This window comes from Terrapene carolina, unplaced genomic scaffold, assembly GCF_002925995.2.
Source record: "Terrapene carolina triunguis isolate 2854851 unplaced genomic scaffold, T_m_triunguis-2.0 Scaffold55, whole genome shotgun sequence".
Taxonomy (NCBI): domain Eukaryota; kingdom Metazoa; phylum Chordata; order Testudines; family Emydidae; genus Terrapene; species Terrapene triunguis.
In genome coordinates this window covers 2,133,082-2,151,170 of record NW_020664406.1, presented here as the reverse complement: position 1 = coordinate 2,151,170, position 18,089 = coordinate 2,133,082, and the positions used below count along the sequence as shown (strand labels likewise).

The 18,089-nt window shown below is 41.3% G+C and overlaps 1 protein-coding gene across 1 annotated transcript in view; it reads right to left on the bottom strand.

The window, feature by feature from the left end:
* LOC112118941 (phenylalanine--tRNA ligase, mitochondrial) overlaps positions 1 to 18,089 on the bottom strand; it is a 377,335-nt gene that overhangs the window by 230,784 nt on the left and 128,462 nt on the right. Inside the window, exon 5 of the mRNA XM_026658826.1 lies at positions 13,652 to 13,783. Coding sequence (XP_026514611.1) covers positions 13,652 to 13,783 — 132 coding nt within the window. The remainder of the gene's footprint in view (positions 1 to 13,651; positions 13,784 to 18,089) is intronic.

Here is an 18,089-nt window from a genome sequence, read left to right as displayed (position 1 = left end):
CCCTACCTGTTCTGACACCGCGCTGCGCCCCAGAAGCGGCCAGCAGCAGGTCCAGCTCCTAGGCTGGGGGGGGGGGCCCATGGGGCTCCATGCGCTGCCCCTGCCCCAAGCACCGGCCACTGGGAGGGCGGTGCCTGTGGGCAAGAGCCGCGCGGAGCCGCTTGCGCACATCCGCCTAGGAGCCGGACCTGCTGCTGGCCACTTCCAGGGCGCAGTGCGGTCATGGTGTCAGGACAGGCAGGAAGCCTGCCTTAGCACCCCCGCTGCACTGCTGACCGGGAGCTGCCTGAGGTAAGCCCCTACCCCAACCCTGCACCCCAACCCCCTGCCCCAACCCAGAGCCCCTCCAACACCCTGAACCCCTCATTCCCAGCCCCACCCCGCACCCCAACCCTGAGCCCCTCCCACACCCAAAACCCCTCATTCCCAGCTCCGTTGGGGCATGGGCATCAACAATTTTCTTCAACTGGGTCACCAGAAAAAAAGTTTGAAAACCACTGCTCTAAGCCATCGTGCAGGACAATCACACTCACTCTTCCGTACAAGTCACGATGAGCCATGGTATACATTTACAAAATAGTCCTTCAAACTTTTATTATTTTTCAACAGCTCTCTCTCTCACAATCAAAAGTTTGTTTTGCCTGGGGGGGCGGGAGGGAGAGGATTTATGGAATACAACTGAACCAACATTTTTTTTTTTGCATGTTCTTCTCTCGGTGGGGAAAAAAAGGGCAACAACATGTAAACTGTTTCTTGATTAATTTCTGCATGTGGTAGAATCATTGTTATTACCGTGCTGTACTGCGTCAATGTCATGGACACAGGATCTGCACAAGTTAGGGGATCTGCCTTCTAAAGCCTACCAAACATGACAAAAAAAAATCCTGACACTGGCAGATGGCATGTGAATCACTGTAAAGGCAATTAGCAGCTCACTGCCGGATTTTGACATGCTGGGGAGGAGAGAGGGGGTTTTCTCTGCTTGGAGCAGTTAGCACTAAAGGGGATGGAAATAGGGATTAGTCTCACTTTGCTCCCACAGAGCCTTCACAACTGGTGTTGCTGGCTTTGCGGCTGCTGTACCGTAGGTGCCCCTAAGTCTCTGGTGCAGAAAGATTTGCAGCAGCAATAAAATTGCCATCTCGTTACCTTGATGACTACAAGTCACAGCTGGTGCAAAGAGAGGGCTGTTAAGCAGAATAAAGATCTGTGTAGCAAAGGAACAGAGCCACCCAGCTAAGCACTGACACTGCTATGCAAAAACATTATGGAGCACTACTGAAAATATATCAAAACCCTTTAGTGTTTCTAAGAAACAACTATAAATGGATTTTTGAACTGTTAAAAAAATTGGGTTTCTCTCAAAATGGTTCAGTGTGGCAGAAGGTGGTCTCAAATTTTGATCGGTTCAACTAAAACTGAATCCTGCAGCCTGATCCTTGTGGATGTGTTTCTCTTTAAATGATGCCAGTCAACAAGAAACTGAAAAGAGTAATAATACAAACTGCAATAATAAAATAATAGTTCCAATACATGGCCCCCTAAGATTCCACATGTCACGGTGCTGCACATCCTGGTTACAACAAGAGCAGGAACAGAGCTCTGGCTAGACCAACTCTGACAGTTGATACCACCATGACTGCTAACCTGTGCTACTGCACCTTGTTCACCCATCAACCTCCCCCACATTTGTCACCTTCTTCACTGGTTATGTATTAGCTAAATCTTAGATCGTGAGATTTAGGGACTATTGGTTGGTACAGTGTCAAGTACAATAAGACCCTAATCCCTGTGTGGGTTCCAAAAGCAGTGTGGCAACAGAAATAATGACTACAACAACTCAGATCCTCCTACTCTAAAAGCAGTCTCCTACCCCTTTTGCTAAAGAAGAATCTCCATTAGCTCTCTGATACAGGGCCTATGATGCAAACAGTTTTGATTCTCTCAGTCGAGAGCAGTGGGAAACGTTCACGCTAGCTAGATCATTCGAATACTTATAGATGGCTTCCATCTGAGTAGTAAAAAATGGCTATTGAATGACAAGTAGTTGTGGGTTTGGTTTGTTTTTTTAAGGAAATCCTGTTCTACAGTTTTAATTCAGATCTACGTTAACAGTTCAATGGAGTTATAAATGTTAATTGTGCAACTACTGCATGGAAACAAACCACAACCAAGCAAAAGCAATTCCTACAATCAAGCAAGCCAGCCTTTCCCAAGTTCTAATCACCATTCAATACAGGAAATAACTATAACTTCCCAGTAAATACTGCATGTGTAGAACTACCATACTAATTGCTAGGACATGAAAAAAGATTACAGATACACTATGAAACTGCAGATCATTGTGCAGATAGAATAAAGGAAATACAAGATCAAACATTTAGAAGGCAGTCACTGGAGTATGGGAAATAATCAGCCCCATGCGTATTGAGGTGAAGAGCTGATCATTTTAAAGAACATATGAATTGCCATAGTGGATCTGATCAATGGTCCATCTACTCTGATATTTTGTTAGCTACAGAGACCACTACCAGAGGAAGTTGTAAACTCCATAAACCATAATTGTGCGATAACATGGCTATACGTGAAGTTTCTTCATCATCATCTCAGGCAGTAAGTGACTGTCCTGAAGCATGAGGACTGATAACATTTTTATCAAACCTAGTTTAGCTGCTGATATTATTCGTATTATTCATATTAATTGTAGTGTAACACTGTAAAAAGGAGTTTGCTCACCATGCAATTCCAAATGAATTAATAACAGATAATGGCTCATTTTGGCAATCCTCCTTGATATATCAGTTCACGCAGTACACAAAACTAAGCCCTGGCCAGGCAGCAACTACTGAGTTAGCAGAAAAGTCCGTACAAAGGCAAAGAATTTGTTTTTTTAAAACACCCTCATGGTTTCAAGGAATATACACTTAACATTGAATAGTGCATCACAATGCTTTGTTTTTCCACTAACTCAGACACTTTTGGGTAGAAGGACTAAAACCTTAACACCAACGTCTAACAAGCTTCTTGAGCCAAAGAAAATTTACCCCTTGAAGTAATTAGAAAGCAACAATATGATAGAAATCTAGGTGAGAAGAAATGCCCATTGCAAGTGGGAGTGAATGTTGAATTCCAAACAGAAAGTGTCAGGGTAACAGCTATTCCATCTATACCAGTGTTATATGACTACTGAGAGTCAGGCCTACAGGAGGGAAGGCAGTGTGACCCAGCGGACAGAGCACTGGACAGGGACTCAAGAGACTGGGTTTCTATTTGTGGTCTGCCATTGTCCTGCTGGGTGACTGGGGAGGCCATATCACTGCTCTGTTCCTCAGTTTCGCCATCTGTAAAACGGGGATAATTCTTAACAGAAGACATCTAAACAAAATCACACACAAACATGGCTCTCTGTCTTTTGAGGTATCCAGAGACAGTGTTTCTCTAATACATTTACCTTAAGGACAAATAACAGGTGCAACAAACATAGTCTCCAGTGCTTAAAGAGGCCACCATACTAGCATATCTGTAAGTTCACACCTTCTGAAACTATAGCACATGAAAAGATCAAAATTTAGTTTGGTGACCACACATCACGCTTCTTAATATTATTATTTATGTAACAGTCAAAAGTGTGGTAGGAGCTTGACAGCAAAACAGGTCATTGCTCCAATGAGCTTACAGTCTAATAAGACAATGTACAAACAAAGGAGTTGGAAAAGGGATGTAACTTTTTTCTAATTGCATTAGTCTTTAACCCTCATTATATGCCTGCCAAACCTCTAGTGTCAATTTTTTAATCTGTATTATATCAATTTTCTACTGATACTGTGATTTAAAAAAAAATCTTGCCCAGTCCTCAGAGCTTTGCCCCAACTTTTCTCTTTTCTACACTTAAGTTTTTTAAGAATACATAACCTGCATTTTCCCATTTCTAACTACCAGCTGCACCCATATCTACCTATTTTTAATTCAAAGCATGATGCTACCAGAAGTCACTATGACTCCAAAAACGCTGATTTTGCCTAGTTCTGGTGAAATGTTGAGAAGCAGAATTCTGAATAATCAACTGGCAGGAGCCCAGCCCTAGATTAACTCCACTCATATTTTATATAGCTGTTTTTACAGCTAACACATCTTTAGATGGGTAAACTGTACTCTTAATGTGTCATTTTGGATCAGACACAGCATATGCATTTTTATACACATAAACAGTACATAGGAACACATGAATTGCCATAATGGCTCAGCTCCATGTTCCATCTAATCCAGTATCCTACCGCTGACGGGTGCAGGAAACCTCACTGTAGGCAGAGATGGGATAATATGCCCCCCCCACCAATTAAGGTTTCATCCTAATCTAGTAGGAATGTGCTTTTGCCTTGAAAAATGAGATTTTATCTCCCCTCCAATGCTCTTTTTGTTAACATGGATAGCAAGTGCAAATATGTACAGAATAAAGTCTTTGGAACTGTCCCAATTAGTGCTCATGAAAGTGAGGAATTGTTATCCTGGCCTTGATTCTAAAAAAATGGAGCTTGGATAATGTGCCTTAGCATAACTGGGAAATTCTAGTTAGTGCCATCAGTCTTACAGTAGTATCGTGAAAAGAATTCATTTAGTTGAGGTAAAAAAAATTTCAGTCAGAGTTTATCTTTGACTGTCTCTAGTGAAAAGTGTGTGCTAACAAAGTCTGAACTAATATGAGACAGGGAAAGGATTCCCCTAAATCTATTTGTTCTTTTGGAATAATTCATTAGCTAAATACTTTTCAATTGTTACAATCAAAAAAGAATTCCTAACTGGAGCCTTATTTCAATGCATTCCAATAACTTTTCTAGTATTGCAGTCCCCAATTCTATCTTGCATCAATCAACGTTTTGAAACAAAATTCAGTAAATTCATCTTAACATTTTTTTAAAAAGAGGAAACTCTGAATTACAATAATATCAGTGACAGTCCCAGCCACTAATAGTAAGGAGATGAGACTGATGCATGAAAAGCCCAGTTTCTGAATTAGGATGGTATTTATTCTCAGAAGTGGAAGAAAAAATGGTTACCTACCTTTCATAACTGTTGTTCTTCGAGATGTGTTGCTCATGTCCATTCCATTCTAAGGGCTGGTCTACACCCAGCCGCTAGTTCGGCGGCTGGGGATCGAAGTTCTGGGTTCGACTTATCGCGTCTGGTCTGGACGCGATAAGTCGAACCAGGAAGTGCTCACCGTCGACTGCGGTACTCCAGCTCGGCGAGAGGAGTACCGCGGAGTCAACGGGGAGCCTGCCTGCCGCGTGTGGACCGCGTCTGAACCGCGGTAAGTTCGAACTAAGGTATGTCGACTTCAGCTACGTTATTCACGTAGCTGAAGTTGCGTACCTTAGTTCGACTTGGGGGGTTAGTGTAGACCACGCCTTAGTGTGTGCACGGGCACGTACACAGTTGTCGGAGATTTTTGCCTAAACAGTATCCGTAGGGCCGGCTGTGGCTCTGTCGAGTGCCATGCTAACGCGTCGGTATATTAGGCGCTGCCGGCCCTATCATCTCTCAGTTCCTTCTTACCAGCAACTCAGACAGCAGGGCAGGAGGGCGGGTAATGGAATGGACGTGTGCAACATGTCTCGATGAACAACAATTACAAAAGGTAGGTAACTGTTTTTTCTTCTTTGAGTGCTTGCTCATGTCGATTCCATTCTAGGTGACTCACAAGCAGTATCCCTGGAGGTGGGCTCCGAGTTCACAGTCATGCAGCTTGCAACACTGCTCTACCAAAGCCAGCATCGTCTTGGGTCTGATGGGTAAGCACGTAATGAGACATACACGTGTGGACGGATGACCAGGTGGCAGCCCTACAGATATCCTGGATCAGCATTTGAGCTAGGAAAGCTACTGAAGAGGCCTGCGCCCTAGTTAAATGGGCGGTCACAATCGCTGGAGGAGGCACCTTTGCCTGATTGTAGCTGTAGCGGTTACAGGCAGTGATCCAAGACCAAATTCTCTGAGCAGACACTGGACAACCTTTCATCCTGTTGGCCACTGCGACAAACAACTGTGTCAACTTACAAAACAGCTTGGTCTGCTTAATGTAAAAGGTTAGCGCCCTTCTGACGTCCAGAGAGCGTGTTGTAAAGATAAACACATTAAAGATTGCCAAGCGCTCAGATATCATTGTACGAGCCATTGAAGTACCTTAGGTAGAGAGTCACTGGATAAAAAGAGATTTTGTTTTCCACTAAAATATTTGTGATGGGGGCAACTGAGACTCAAGAGGGAAAGTTAAATTACTCTGGATGCCTTGTTTGAGAAGTACAATCTTAATTCAGCATAACACTGGAGGCTTTTTATGTGTCTATGTGCTCAAATCACTGATATGCAATTGTAACCTTAACTTCACCTTAAAGCAGAGGTCCCCAAACTATGGGGCGCACCCCCGAGGGGACTGCGGAGGAACATTCAAGGGGGTGCGGCTGGGGGCGGGGAGGGAGCACCACCCAGCTCCGCCCCGGTCCCGCTCCCAGCTGTGGCCCCTGCCTCGGCCTCCTTACCCCTGTCCGTGTCCCCCCAGCCCCGTGGCCCCACTCCCGGCTCCAGCTCCGGGAGGGGGGAGGTGCGGCATTCAGGGGTAAGGGTGGGGGGCAAGGTAAAAAGTTTGGGCACCGCTGACTTAAAGGTTTTCTAAGGATGTGTGTATGTGTACTCCTCTCTATTATATTATACATACATACACACATTTAAATATTTAAAGATTCCTGCAGTGTTAGTGCTCAAAAGGATGTTAGGAAAGGTAGAACGCATTGAGTTTGCATATTGGATAGGCCATATGCACCATCTGTTGAAACATTTTAAAGCAATTTATCAGGCAAGACCCAAAATAAAGAGCTGGATGAGACATTAAATTTCCCATTCCCCCAAACTCCCTGCCCTCCCACTGCTTGATATATAAATCAAAATCCTACATCTCTAAAATTTAACTCAGAGTATATTAATAAATTAAACAAGTAAAACTGTCCCTACAAGGCAGAATTAACAAGGTTTTTCCATTAGCTACTAATTCACTGCTTATTAAGCATGATACTGAGTTTGGATGGGTCAAAACCAGAGCCTAAAACAACTGAAAGGTTAAGAATCTGAAGCTGCCATTTTCCTTTAGAAAGCATGTGTAAAAAATAAATAAATAAAATAATCAGATGTTTAGAGTGCTACAGCTAAGATTACACATGTTAAAATTTGTATTGTGCAGAAGATGGCAGCACTGGGCTCAGTAACACTTGAAGTACTGGAATTCAATACTGTACCTAAGCTGTCAGTGTTTTAAAACAGGAAAAACAGACATTTTGAGGATTAGCATCTAACTTCCACCTCAAACAATATTTTGTGGCAAATATGCTTCTGCCTTAAAACCTCTCAGAGGAAGAGTTTGCTTCAGTGAAATTAGTTTAGTTACTGCAAACTCTTTTCTTTGTGTTTCTCTGTCTATGAGGAAGACACTTTATCATGCTCATTAGTCTTCGCTCACAACAATCTTAGGACTGAATATATAAGGACTGACAACAATAAATTGTCAGCCAAAGTGCTTTCACTGTAACTGCAAGATATTATACACAATCCTTTGAACCTCAGCACTGCACAGCAATGTTTGAACCTAGAATACAAACGAATGCAAACTGTGCACAGTTTCTCCATATCCTTGTCAAAGGCCTCATGCCGTCACTGAAGTCGGAGCAATCCTCTTCCCTTCCATTTTAGCCAACTGACATTTTCTCTGCCAAGCCCCCCTCATATCCACGGCATTCATCCTCAACCTCAAAAAACAGGCAAATGGCCATCTCTGACGGCTATGCCAATGCTACTTTCTGAACTGGAGATACATGCAGGAGATACATTTGCAGCAACAAGCCTTGCCAACTCTCCCCACAAGCAGCTTCAGTCCAGCAGCACTTATGATTTAGGCTAAGATTTACTCATGGGGATTTTTAGTCAAAATCATGGACAGGTCACAGGCAATAAAAAAAAATTCACGGCCGCTGCTTTGGTGGGTCTTGGGGACCAACGGCTGGCCCCTACTCTGGTGGCGGGGGCTGACTGGCCCCAGCTGCCCACTGCTCCGAGGTCCAGAGGGAAAGCTGCTCCGATGGTCCCCAGGGTGGTCCCCAGAACTGCTGCTGCACCGAGACTGCTGCTCTGGGGCTGCTCCTGGGGACAGCAGCACCAGCCGCTGCTTGGGCAGCCCTGGAGTCAGCCGCACTGGCAGCCTTGGAAGTCACAGAGGTCCCAGAAAGTCACCAAATCCGTGATTTCCATGACAGACTTGCAGCCTTACTCATGGTTCACAAGCACTCGGTGTGAGATATCTGATAGTGTTTACATCTAGAGCTGGAACTACTGTTTTTCAAAAAGTCTTAATTACAAAAATATACATCCTACTAGTTATTACTACTATTATTCATTGTTATTTGTATTGCAGTAGAGCCTAGGAGCCCTCATCATGGATCAGAATCCCATTATACTAGGGGCTGTACAAACACAAAACCCAAAGAGCTTACGTTGTGCTTAAAAGCTTCAATACTTATTTTCTAATTGTTGAGTGTTAATTATAGTAACCATAACTTTATATTAATATGACTTTTATACATGAATTTTAATATAAATAATATTTAAATACACAGTTTTACTATTAGGAAAAACCCCCCACACAACATGAAATTTAAAAAAAATCTATAACAAGATTTTATACTGATTATGATACTGAATTTCCTTCTATCTAGCTCTTTCTGTTTGCACTACAGTAAATTTCTAAAGTTCTGCATCACTAACTTCAGCCTTAAAAAGAACAGGAGTACTTGTGGCACCTTAGAGACTAACAAATTTATTAGAGCATAAAGCTTATGCTCTAATAAATTTGTTAGTCTCTAAGGTGCCACAAGTACTCCTGTTCTTTTTGCGGATACAGACTAACACGGCTGCTACTCTGAAACCTAACTTCAGCCTTAGGGGAACATGTAACTACATTCCTTACTCTGTGCCTTTGGAATAATAAGAATTTTCTAAACAGTTGAAATAAATCTCTACACCATAGAAACAGGTGGAGTTTTTTGGTTTTTAGATAGATTAGATATATTGATAGAATTTAAGCCAGAAGGGACCATAAAATCATCAAGTTTGACCTGCTGTATATCCTTCTGTATTACACAGACCTATAAATTTCACTCAATTTGACGACAAGATATCTTCCAGAAAGGTATCGAGTCTTGATCTGAAGACATACAGAGATAGAGAATCCACCACTTCCCTTGGTTGTTTGTCCAATGATTAATCACTCTCATTGTTAGAAATTCGTGCCTTATTTCTAATTTGAATTTGTGTGGTTCAGCTTCCAACCACTGGTTATACCTTTTCCCACAAGATTAAAAAGCCCTTTAGTACCCAGTATTCTCTCCCCATGAAGGTACTTATGCACTGTAATCAAATCACCCCACAATCTTCTTTTTCATAAACAGATGGAGCTCTATACATCTCTCACTATAAGGGATTTACTCTAGCCTTCCAATCATTTTTGTGGTTCTTTTCTGCACCCTCTCCACTTTTTCAACATCCTTGTTAAGCTATGGATACCAGAACTGTACGCAGTATTCCAGAAATGGTCTCACCAATGCCATACACAGAAATGCAAACACCTCCCTACTCCTACTCACTACTCCCCTGTTTATACAAGTCTGGACCACATTAGACCATTTTGCCACATCTTCACGTAGGGAGCTCACATTGAGTTGCTTATTTACTATAACCTGTAAATTCTTTTCAGAGTCACTTCTTCTACGCGAATAGCGTAGCTGAAGTTGGCGTAACTTAGGTCGATTTACTTGGCCGTGAGGACGGCGGCGAGTTGACCGATTTTTACTGTAGGAAAGGTTTTGTTCATCTTAAGTTCATTCTGCTGCAGCATCCTGTATGAATGCAAACTCCCTTGTTTCTGCTCTGGTGCTTATCAGTTAGCAGTGCAGCATAACATGAAAAGGATCTTTCGGCACTTAGCCTGTGAACTGGCACACAAAAGCAAACTAACTGAAATATTCCCCCGTTGTGGCCTAGCCAGCCAAAAATGAATAATGTTTTTTTTTTTGGTTTTTAAATTCCATTCAATTCTACTGTGCTGAGTTCTAGAATATCTCCCATGGAGATTCTGAGTTAGCATTTTTCACAATAAGTGAGCAACTGGTGGGAAATTTTAAATTCATGTTTTTCATAGAGCAGTCAATTTCATGTTTTCCATGCAATCTGTGATAACTGTGAAAATAATGTAGCTTCATTTATAGGCAAGAACTCTCGGTGAAGTTTTGAGGCACACAATGACAAAAACCATATGAAAACTGTGGTGTTCACTTCCCAGGAAAAGATGAATATCTCTCCCCTCTCCCCTTGCATATGGGCAGGGTGATAAACAAAGCACTGTTCAAAGGTGCTGGAGAAGCATGATACCCTATAGATAGGCTTGGTAAAATGCCTTTTTTTTTTCTCCACAATTTTTTTCCCAATTTTTAACCGTTTTTATTTTTACAGTTGCAGGAAATTAAGGGGGAAGTAGGGATGGGGGTAGTATTAGGGCACTGATAATGGAGCAGCAGGGGGATCCCTGTGCTACTGAGCGGCCCAAGATACCCGGACACAGGATGCAGGGGAGGCTGCAGTTCAGGCCACCAGAGCACAGGCCTTTGGCCAGGGCTGAAAGGAGAAAGATCAGCTCTCTGCCATGGGGAAGGCCACCCCACGGCTGAACAGTCCCTGCCTGGGGACAGCCCCTGCACTCGTGGCTAGTGAGTGAGTGCGGGACTATGACAGCGGAGCCAATGACACTGGATTGCTGCAGGTGCAAGGCAGGCTACAGTCCTAGCAGGGCAGAGCAGAGACCTCCCTGGCTGGGACTGCAAGGAGGAGAAGGACAAGCCCCCGACCGTGGAGGAGGCCACTCTGCTGATGAATGGCTCTATCCCCTATGGCTGAGGGCTTATCCTCCACCTTGCAGCCCTGGCCAGGGGTCTCTACTCTGCCCTGCCAGGACCATAGCCTTCCCCACACCCTCCGCCTGCAGGAATCCAGTGTCACTGGCCCTGCAGCTGTGCAGAGAGCCCTCTGCAGCTCCATTGTCACATACCCGCTCCCTCTCTCCTGTGTGCAGGGCTGCAGAGGGTGTACTGTGCTGCTGCTGCAGGGCCAGTGATACCCAATTTCTACAGGCCCAAGCGGGAGGCTGCATTCGCACTAACTTGTACGGATGGATATGCTTTTCATCAATTTCAGTGTGTCAGCTGAAATCAATGTTTAACATCATCTATCAATTTAAATTGAGTCCTGCCAAGCCTTTATGTAGAGGGAAGAGATGGAACCATAAAAACAGCCCTCTGTGCACTATGGGGTGGAGACTTTGGAAAGGAAGTTCCAGTCCTCCCAGCAATCAAGATGAAGGAACTAGGAGACACAATTTTGATTTCTAATAGCCATGAGAAGTACTTCCCTTCTGGTCATAGTGTCAGGGCAATAGTAAGGATTTTTAACTTTGTCTTGCAGGAGGCTTGTCACCATAACAAATTCTGAGAATCTATGAGTTGGAGTCATAATAATAGACAAGGCACCATCAAAAATAAATGTTAAGTTGGCACTTTGGGGATATTCTGAAATCTGTGTGAATGGAACAGTAGCAACTATTACGTGTGTAGGCTACGTCAAGTCATATGCAGTAATTACAAGCCACATTTCATTATAAATAAATAAATAAACAACATTTTGGACATTTTGGTTTTGTCTGTATTAAGTTTACTGTAAAGTCCTGTACATTTAATCTTTAACTAAACAACAAAAGACAGTAAGAGGAGCTTTATAGTGTTTCAGTGGCTGGTATGTGTTTCATACTAGTGCTAAGCCTAGGCACTTCTATTTGCAAAGTGAATTCTGAACAAGCTGGGGGAAGTGGGGGATTGAAAGCCTACTGCATCTTGAATCGCAAGTAGATAAGAAGACTCCTCAAATTAAAAACAAGCTTCTAGCCTCCCAGCACATCTCACCAGAGAAGTTAATACACTTTCAAGCTTTAAACTTTTTCACAGTTCCTACTTGTTTTTTCCAATTTGTAATATCCTCTGAGCAATCTCAAAATACGTCTTCTTTCCTCAACAACTTTGTCTCTTTCTGTTTGACAAACATTGATTCCTTCCTTTTTGTTTCCCACCTGCAATGCATTTTGCTCTGAATGGAGCTGAAATTAACAGGACTCTTTTGGTCTGTACATCATCATCATCAACCGACCTGATGGGAAACTGTTTTCCCATCCCGTAAAAACTCAAGATTTCAAAAATACTTGAACCTGGGTCTCCCACATCCAAGGTGGGTGCCCTAAGCACCTAGGTATTAACTATTCTGGGATGATGCCCTCTCAATGTCTCCCATTGGAGCTGTCCCACTTTGTATAAATAATTAAATGTTCACTGGGCCAGAGACAGACTGACTCCATACTAGTGGTCAGGGCACTCTCCTGGGATGTGAGAAACCCAAGTTAAATCCCTACTTCAAAGAATATTTAAAAAGAGGAATTTAGAGTCTACTAAAGACAGATGTATGTCTACATCAGAAACACAACCGTGGCCCAGCTGCAGCACTGCAGCTTGCACTGCTGTAGCATAGATAGTTACTGCAGCAACAGAAGGGGTTCTTCCATCACTGTAAGCCACCTCTCTGAAAGGGGGTAGCGCTGTCCACACTCGGGCTTAGGTTGGCTTAACTACGTCTCTCAGGGTTGTAAATTTTTCATATCCCTGAGCGATGTAGCTAGGTTGACCTAAGTTTTAGGTGCAGACCAGGCCAGAAATAGCTTAAGAAAACCTACAGCAACAAAACACACTAAATATACCATAACAGGAACACCTGGAGGCAGCAGCCTTCCCCATTTGCACAAAATACATGAGTAGTATTCCAAAGGGCCATTGATATGTAGTAAACGACAACTGCTGTTTATTCCGGGGGAGCTGCAGGTTCCCATCCCCTCCAAATATCAAGGCCATGAAATAGTGAATTTGAAAATACTTGAAAAGTAATCCCATTATCTTTTTCTTTCCTTTTTTGTAATCTTTAAAGGATAACTCATGTCAGGCAACCAACCATATCTCTGTAATTTCAATTAGATTAGTTGCTGTTGCTCTTGAAACAGTACATGATCATCAGTACAAATAAACAACATATAAAAGGAGAATATTTACCCAATTAACACATAGTGGTAGCTAAGATGCCACAGTCTTCTCCTATGTGTGTGCTGTTTTGCTAACAGCGTTTTTTAATCATAACTATTTGAATAAATTAAGCTTGATTTGAAGACAGGAGAATTTGTCTGTCAATTAATTAGTTTATCTTTTAAAATTAAGGGTCCTCCCTCCCCCCAAATTCCCTAAAAAAAAAGACACGGTTTCAGTTTTTGGGCTCCAGCTAGCTGGCTAGCTTGGTACCCTCACAGCATGCAGCATACATTCTGTCTACAGTCTTTCTGCTTCTGCTGCTGCTAACAGAGATGTGTGTGTGCGCAGCACACTGAGGGAAAAGGGAGTTGGAGAGTGTGAAACTGATTGTGCTGGAAATGTTTGCTAATAGAGATGTCAATGAAGCAGAGAAGTTTCAGTACCTGAGTTAACTAGTTGCTGCTCCATGACCCCACAGCCCAGCACCTCCATCCATTCTCCTTGGAAGTTGATCTCCATCTCAAAGGAAGGGTGTGTAAACGGGAAGTAGCAGTCTACCCATCTAATTTCCAGTCCTGTACCATTGTTTAAAAATAAATAAATAAAAAGAGTAAGTATTTAAAAGGCTACCCCCTCCAACCCTTTGTAAAACTTGTTCTTCAGTTAATGACACCAATTACTGCAATCCTGAGAAAATAAATAGCGAACAAACTAATTTGCAGCACTTTTGTGCAAGGTAATAAATCTTGAAACTTGTGAAAAAATGGCCATGTCTTTTCTAATATGAAAAACACTTTGTGCAATTCAGGCAGCCTTTGAAACCAAATCAATCACTTGTCAAATTCCAGCAACCACCTGGCAGAGAAGGAAAATGAGCCAAGATCATGGGACAGTAGGTAATTTTGTTATTCTCTGTAACAGAAAATGACTAAGCTCCTCAAATAAAGCTAACCCTTTTCGTTGTGTTTTTATTATTCTTATTATTTTACAATTTTAGTTATTACTTTAATGACAATTTAGGCAAATAAATCCCCCCCTTTCCCTCCCCCCCCCAAACATAGTAATCTTAACTTGTTTTAAAAATAAAGCTATTTTCCCTGTACGTGTTTGTGTATGAATATTTTATTAGGTTACACATACGAGAATACATGATGGTGCAATGTGGTGTAACACACAAGATATCAGTGGCATGAGTTTGGGATGACTCCAATACTCGTAAGTGGGGAATCCATAAGTGAGCTATGCATGCAGTGTTGCCCTCTTTTGACATTTTGTCATGACCCCCTTTTGGTTCATTTTATAAATCCCTAGTTCCTGGAGTCATGATTACATGAGAATCTCAGCTTTCATTAAAAAAAAAATCAGTTTTCTAGCCCTGACAATTACAGAAGAAAGCTTGAAAACATGAAAGGCCAAGAGCCTTTTAATTTTTTTTTAATCTCATGACTTTTAAGCTAATTTTATTATTTCTGCAAGCCTGACTCATGAATTTTGAATGTTTGAGTTTGGCAATATTATACATATCATCTCAAAACTGTGCCAAGAAAACCTTTACAGCATACTACACCTCCTGATTACAGTAGATGCCAAATATTTTACCGGGGGGGGGGGGGGAAATGTTTAGATATGTTTTTGTTTGTTTATAGTTGTTGTTATTGTAAGCGTCAGCATATATCAGGGCCAAACTGATCCCAATGTTGAATTCCAGTTTCTATTCCAATTCCCTTCCCCTCACTTTTTCCATTACTAATAACTATATGAAACAAATTATTTTAGGTTGAAATTTTCCACGTTTAGTTTAAGCCTCCCACCCTTTTTTTAAGCAAATGTGATTCAGCCATTTTTGAGCAACACAAGCAGGGAACCCCCCGAAACAGGTTCCACAAATGTTCTGATGGAAATGTTTGCACTTACATTAATTAAAAATAGCTGAAACTAGAACCTTATTAATGACTGTTATTAAAATGGCACCCTACAGGCCCCCCATGTGAGATCATGGCCCCATTATACTTAGGCACTGTACAAACATAGTTAACACAGTCCCTATCCCAAACAGTTTACAATCTAGGGCCCCAGTCCTACACTGTGATCCACATGGGTGCAACAGGGTCCTACAATGCAGGATCAAGGCCTAAACAGACAAGACGGACAGGGTGGGGAAGTATTGTTATCCCATTTTATTGTTGAGAGCTGATGCACAGAGAGATTCAGAGTAGGGTGACCAGATGTCCCGATTTTGTAGGGACAGTCCCGATTTTTGGGTCTTTTTCTTATATAGGCTCCTATTACCCCCCACCCCGTCCTGACTTTTCACATTTGCTGTCTGGTCACCCTAATTCGGGGTCTCTCTTCACTGCAGAGTTTACTCGGGTGTTGCCCTTCACCTCCCTCCCATACACACAAGTTTAGTGGTGCTTTTAAGTTGGGCTAACTGGCTCGTTTGAGGCTATGCTAAACCCCAAGTGAAGCTTTCACTCATGCTGATAACCTGCCCACTTTGCAGTGGGGATGCAAGCTAAAGCACTCGAAGTAACGAAGCTAAGTTCAAACTTGATTTAATTCATGTTCACTAATGAGAAAGGGAAAGCAATTCAAGTGGGTTACCTAGGGAGGTGGTGGAATCTCCTTCCTTAGAGATTTTTAAGGTCAGGCTTGACAAAGCCCTGGCTGGGATGATTTAGTTGGGAATTGGTCCTGCTTTGAGCAGGGGGTTGGACTAGATGACCTCCTGAGGTCCCTTCCAACCCTGATATTCTATGATTCTGCTGAACTGAGTGAAGTTTGTTGGGGAGACATTAACTATATATTTCCATGCGACAGATGGTTTTTTAATTTTAAAGAGAAAACTTAACTTGGAATTTCCACAATTTATAACGTTTGTTTTTGTTTTTTTTTAAACTGTAACATTCTCTGACAGTCTTAGGTGATAGATTATTTCAGCCTTAGCTGCAGGCTAATGACATTTTTGCACGTAAATATTCATACACACACATTACACTGTAACACATGCACGTGTACACAGACACAGCCAAAGCAGTAAATACATTCAACATTTAGGAAACACCACAACGGATGCTGTTGACAGACAGCCATTCAAACACATTAGCACTTGCATATTTTCTTTTTCGCTTTTAAAAATAAACCTCAAAAACTTATATGGATGAAGATTAACTTTTTATTCATATAAAATCAGAAAATTCAAAGTGATGATCAGAATTACCATATTTGTACTATGTTTTTTTATTTATAGATACATATACACACACTATATGGTGATAATATATTTATATATGCATGAAGTCAGTATAGTTAAGTCTATATGAAATCAGTTTATATATGCATGAAGACAATAAAGTTATCCCCATATACTGTAATAGAGAACACTACATATATACAAAAGGGACCAACATATAGTCACTGTGGGAATCATAACTTTGAATTTCCTGACCTTTGTGCAATTAGAATCTTAACCCTAAGGCTGATATAAGTCATCGCAGTTTTTGTATACATATGCACATATGTGAATTTATTTTTCATTCAGATTGCACAATTTGCAATGGCAGTAAGAATTACGTTGAATATTCAACTAATTTTGTACTTAATAAAAAGAAAGCTCCAGTAGAATATGTTTTTAATAATCTGTCTTTCAGATAATGTTCAGATATTTGATTTCTGTTATTAAGAATCATAGAATCACAGAAATGTAGGGCTGGATGGGACATCATTTCTATGATGCTTAATCAAGTAAATGCAATTTCAGCACATTATCTGAAAGACAGATGATTAAGGACTGAATGAAAAGCAGGAAGGTGAAAAAATGATTCTATTACATGAGGGGTTTTGGGGCCGGGGGGTTGTTTTTTAAATTTTGAACCGTTGATGTATGTAAATAAGGTTTTTTTGGTGTTCAAGGAACACTCCCTTTGGGGTATCAGACACTGTATAGAATGCAGTTCCTTTGCATTAGATTATACTGCATTATTTGTCACAGAGTTCATCATGTTACCCAGTGTTCTGATCCACAGGGAGGCTCAAAGAGTTAGGATTGCTGTGGAAAATATATACAAATTACCTGTAATTTAGGATTAGTTAGAACACTAACCGAGTGTTTTGTAACATACATTCATTTTCTATTTTTTATTTATATTCAAAATTAAAGAAATAACATAAAAAGTACAGAAAATAGAGAAAGGATAGTAAAAAGAAAAGTACTGTATAAGAGAAACTGTATCAATACTGTATCAATCTTCATTTATTTATTTTAACAACTTTTGTTTCCATTTATCCAGTCCTATACCAAGATGTAAACACCTAACTTCATTTAACTTATTGCTTATCCATTAGGCTTAATTTCTTTTTAAACTATTATGATCAGAGATTGCACATGAGAAATTTCAGACACAAAGGATTATTTCCAGAAATTTTAGAAAGGCTGAGGGCTCCAAAAATCAGACACACAATTTGCAAAAGTCCAATAGGACTTTACAGAACACAGAAGGTTAACCAAGCAATTGGTCCTTCAGACACTAACTACATGTAGACCCACTGATTTCATTATTTCAAAAGGGACTGTTCATGGTAATAATCCACTACCCACTGATGTCAGTGGAAATCCTCTCACTGGGTATTGGATTGGGCCCCTTGTCCAGCAGTATCTAAAGGATTAGGCCTCCTGCGAGTAAAAAGTAAATGGAGGAGTATTCTGATTTTTGAGTAATGCATGCTGGTAAGGAATTGCACAGATCACATTAGTATTCAACAGAGGTGGCATTGCTAAATACTGAGCTAAAGGAAGAATCTGTCAGTGGTAGCCTAATTGAGTCCTGTAAGGAAAATGTTTAGCCAAAGGCACTGAAAATAAAAATCATTAAGGCAACCCAT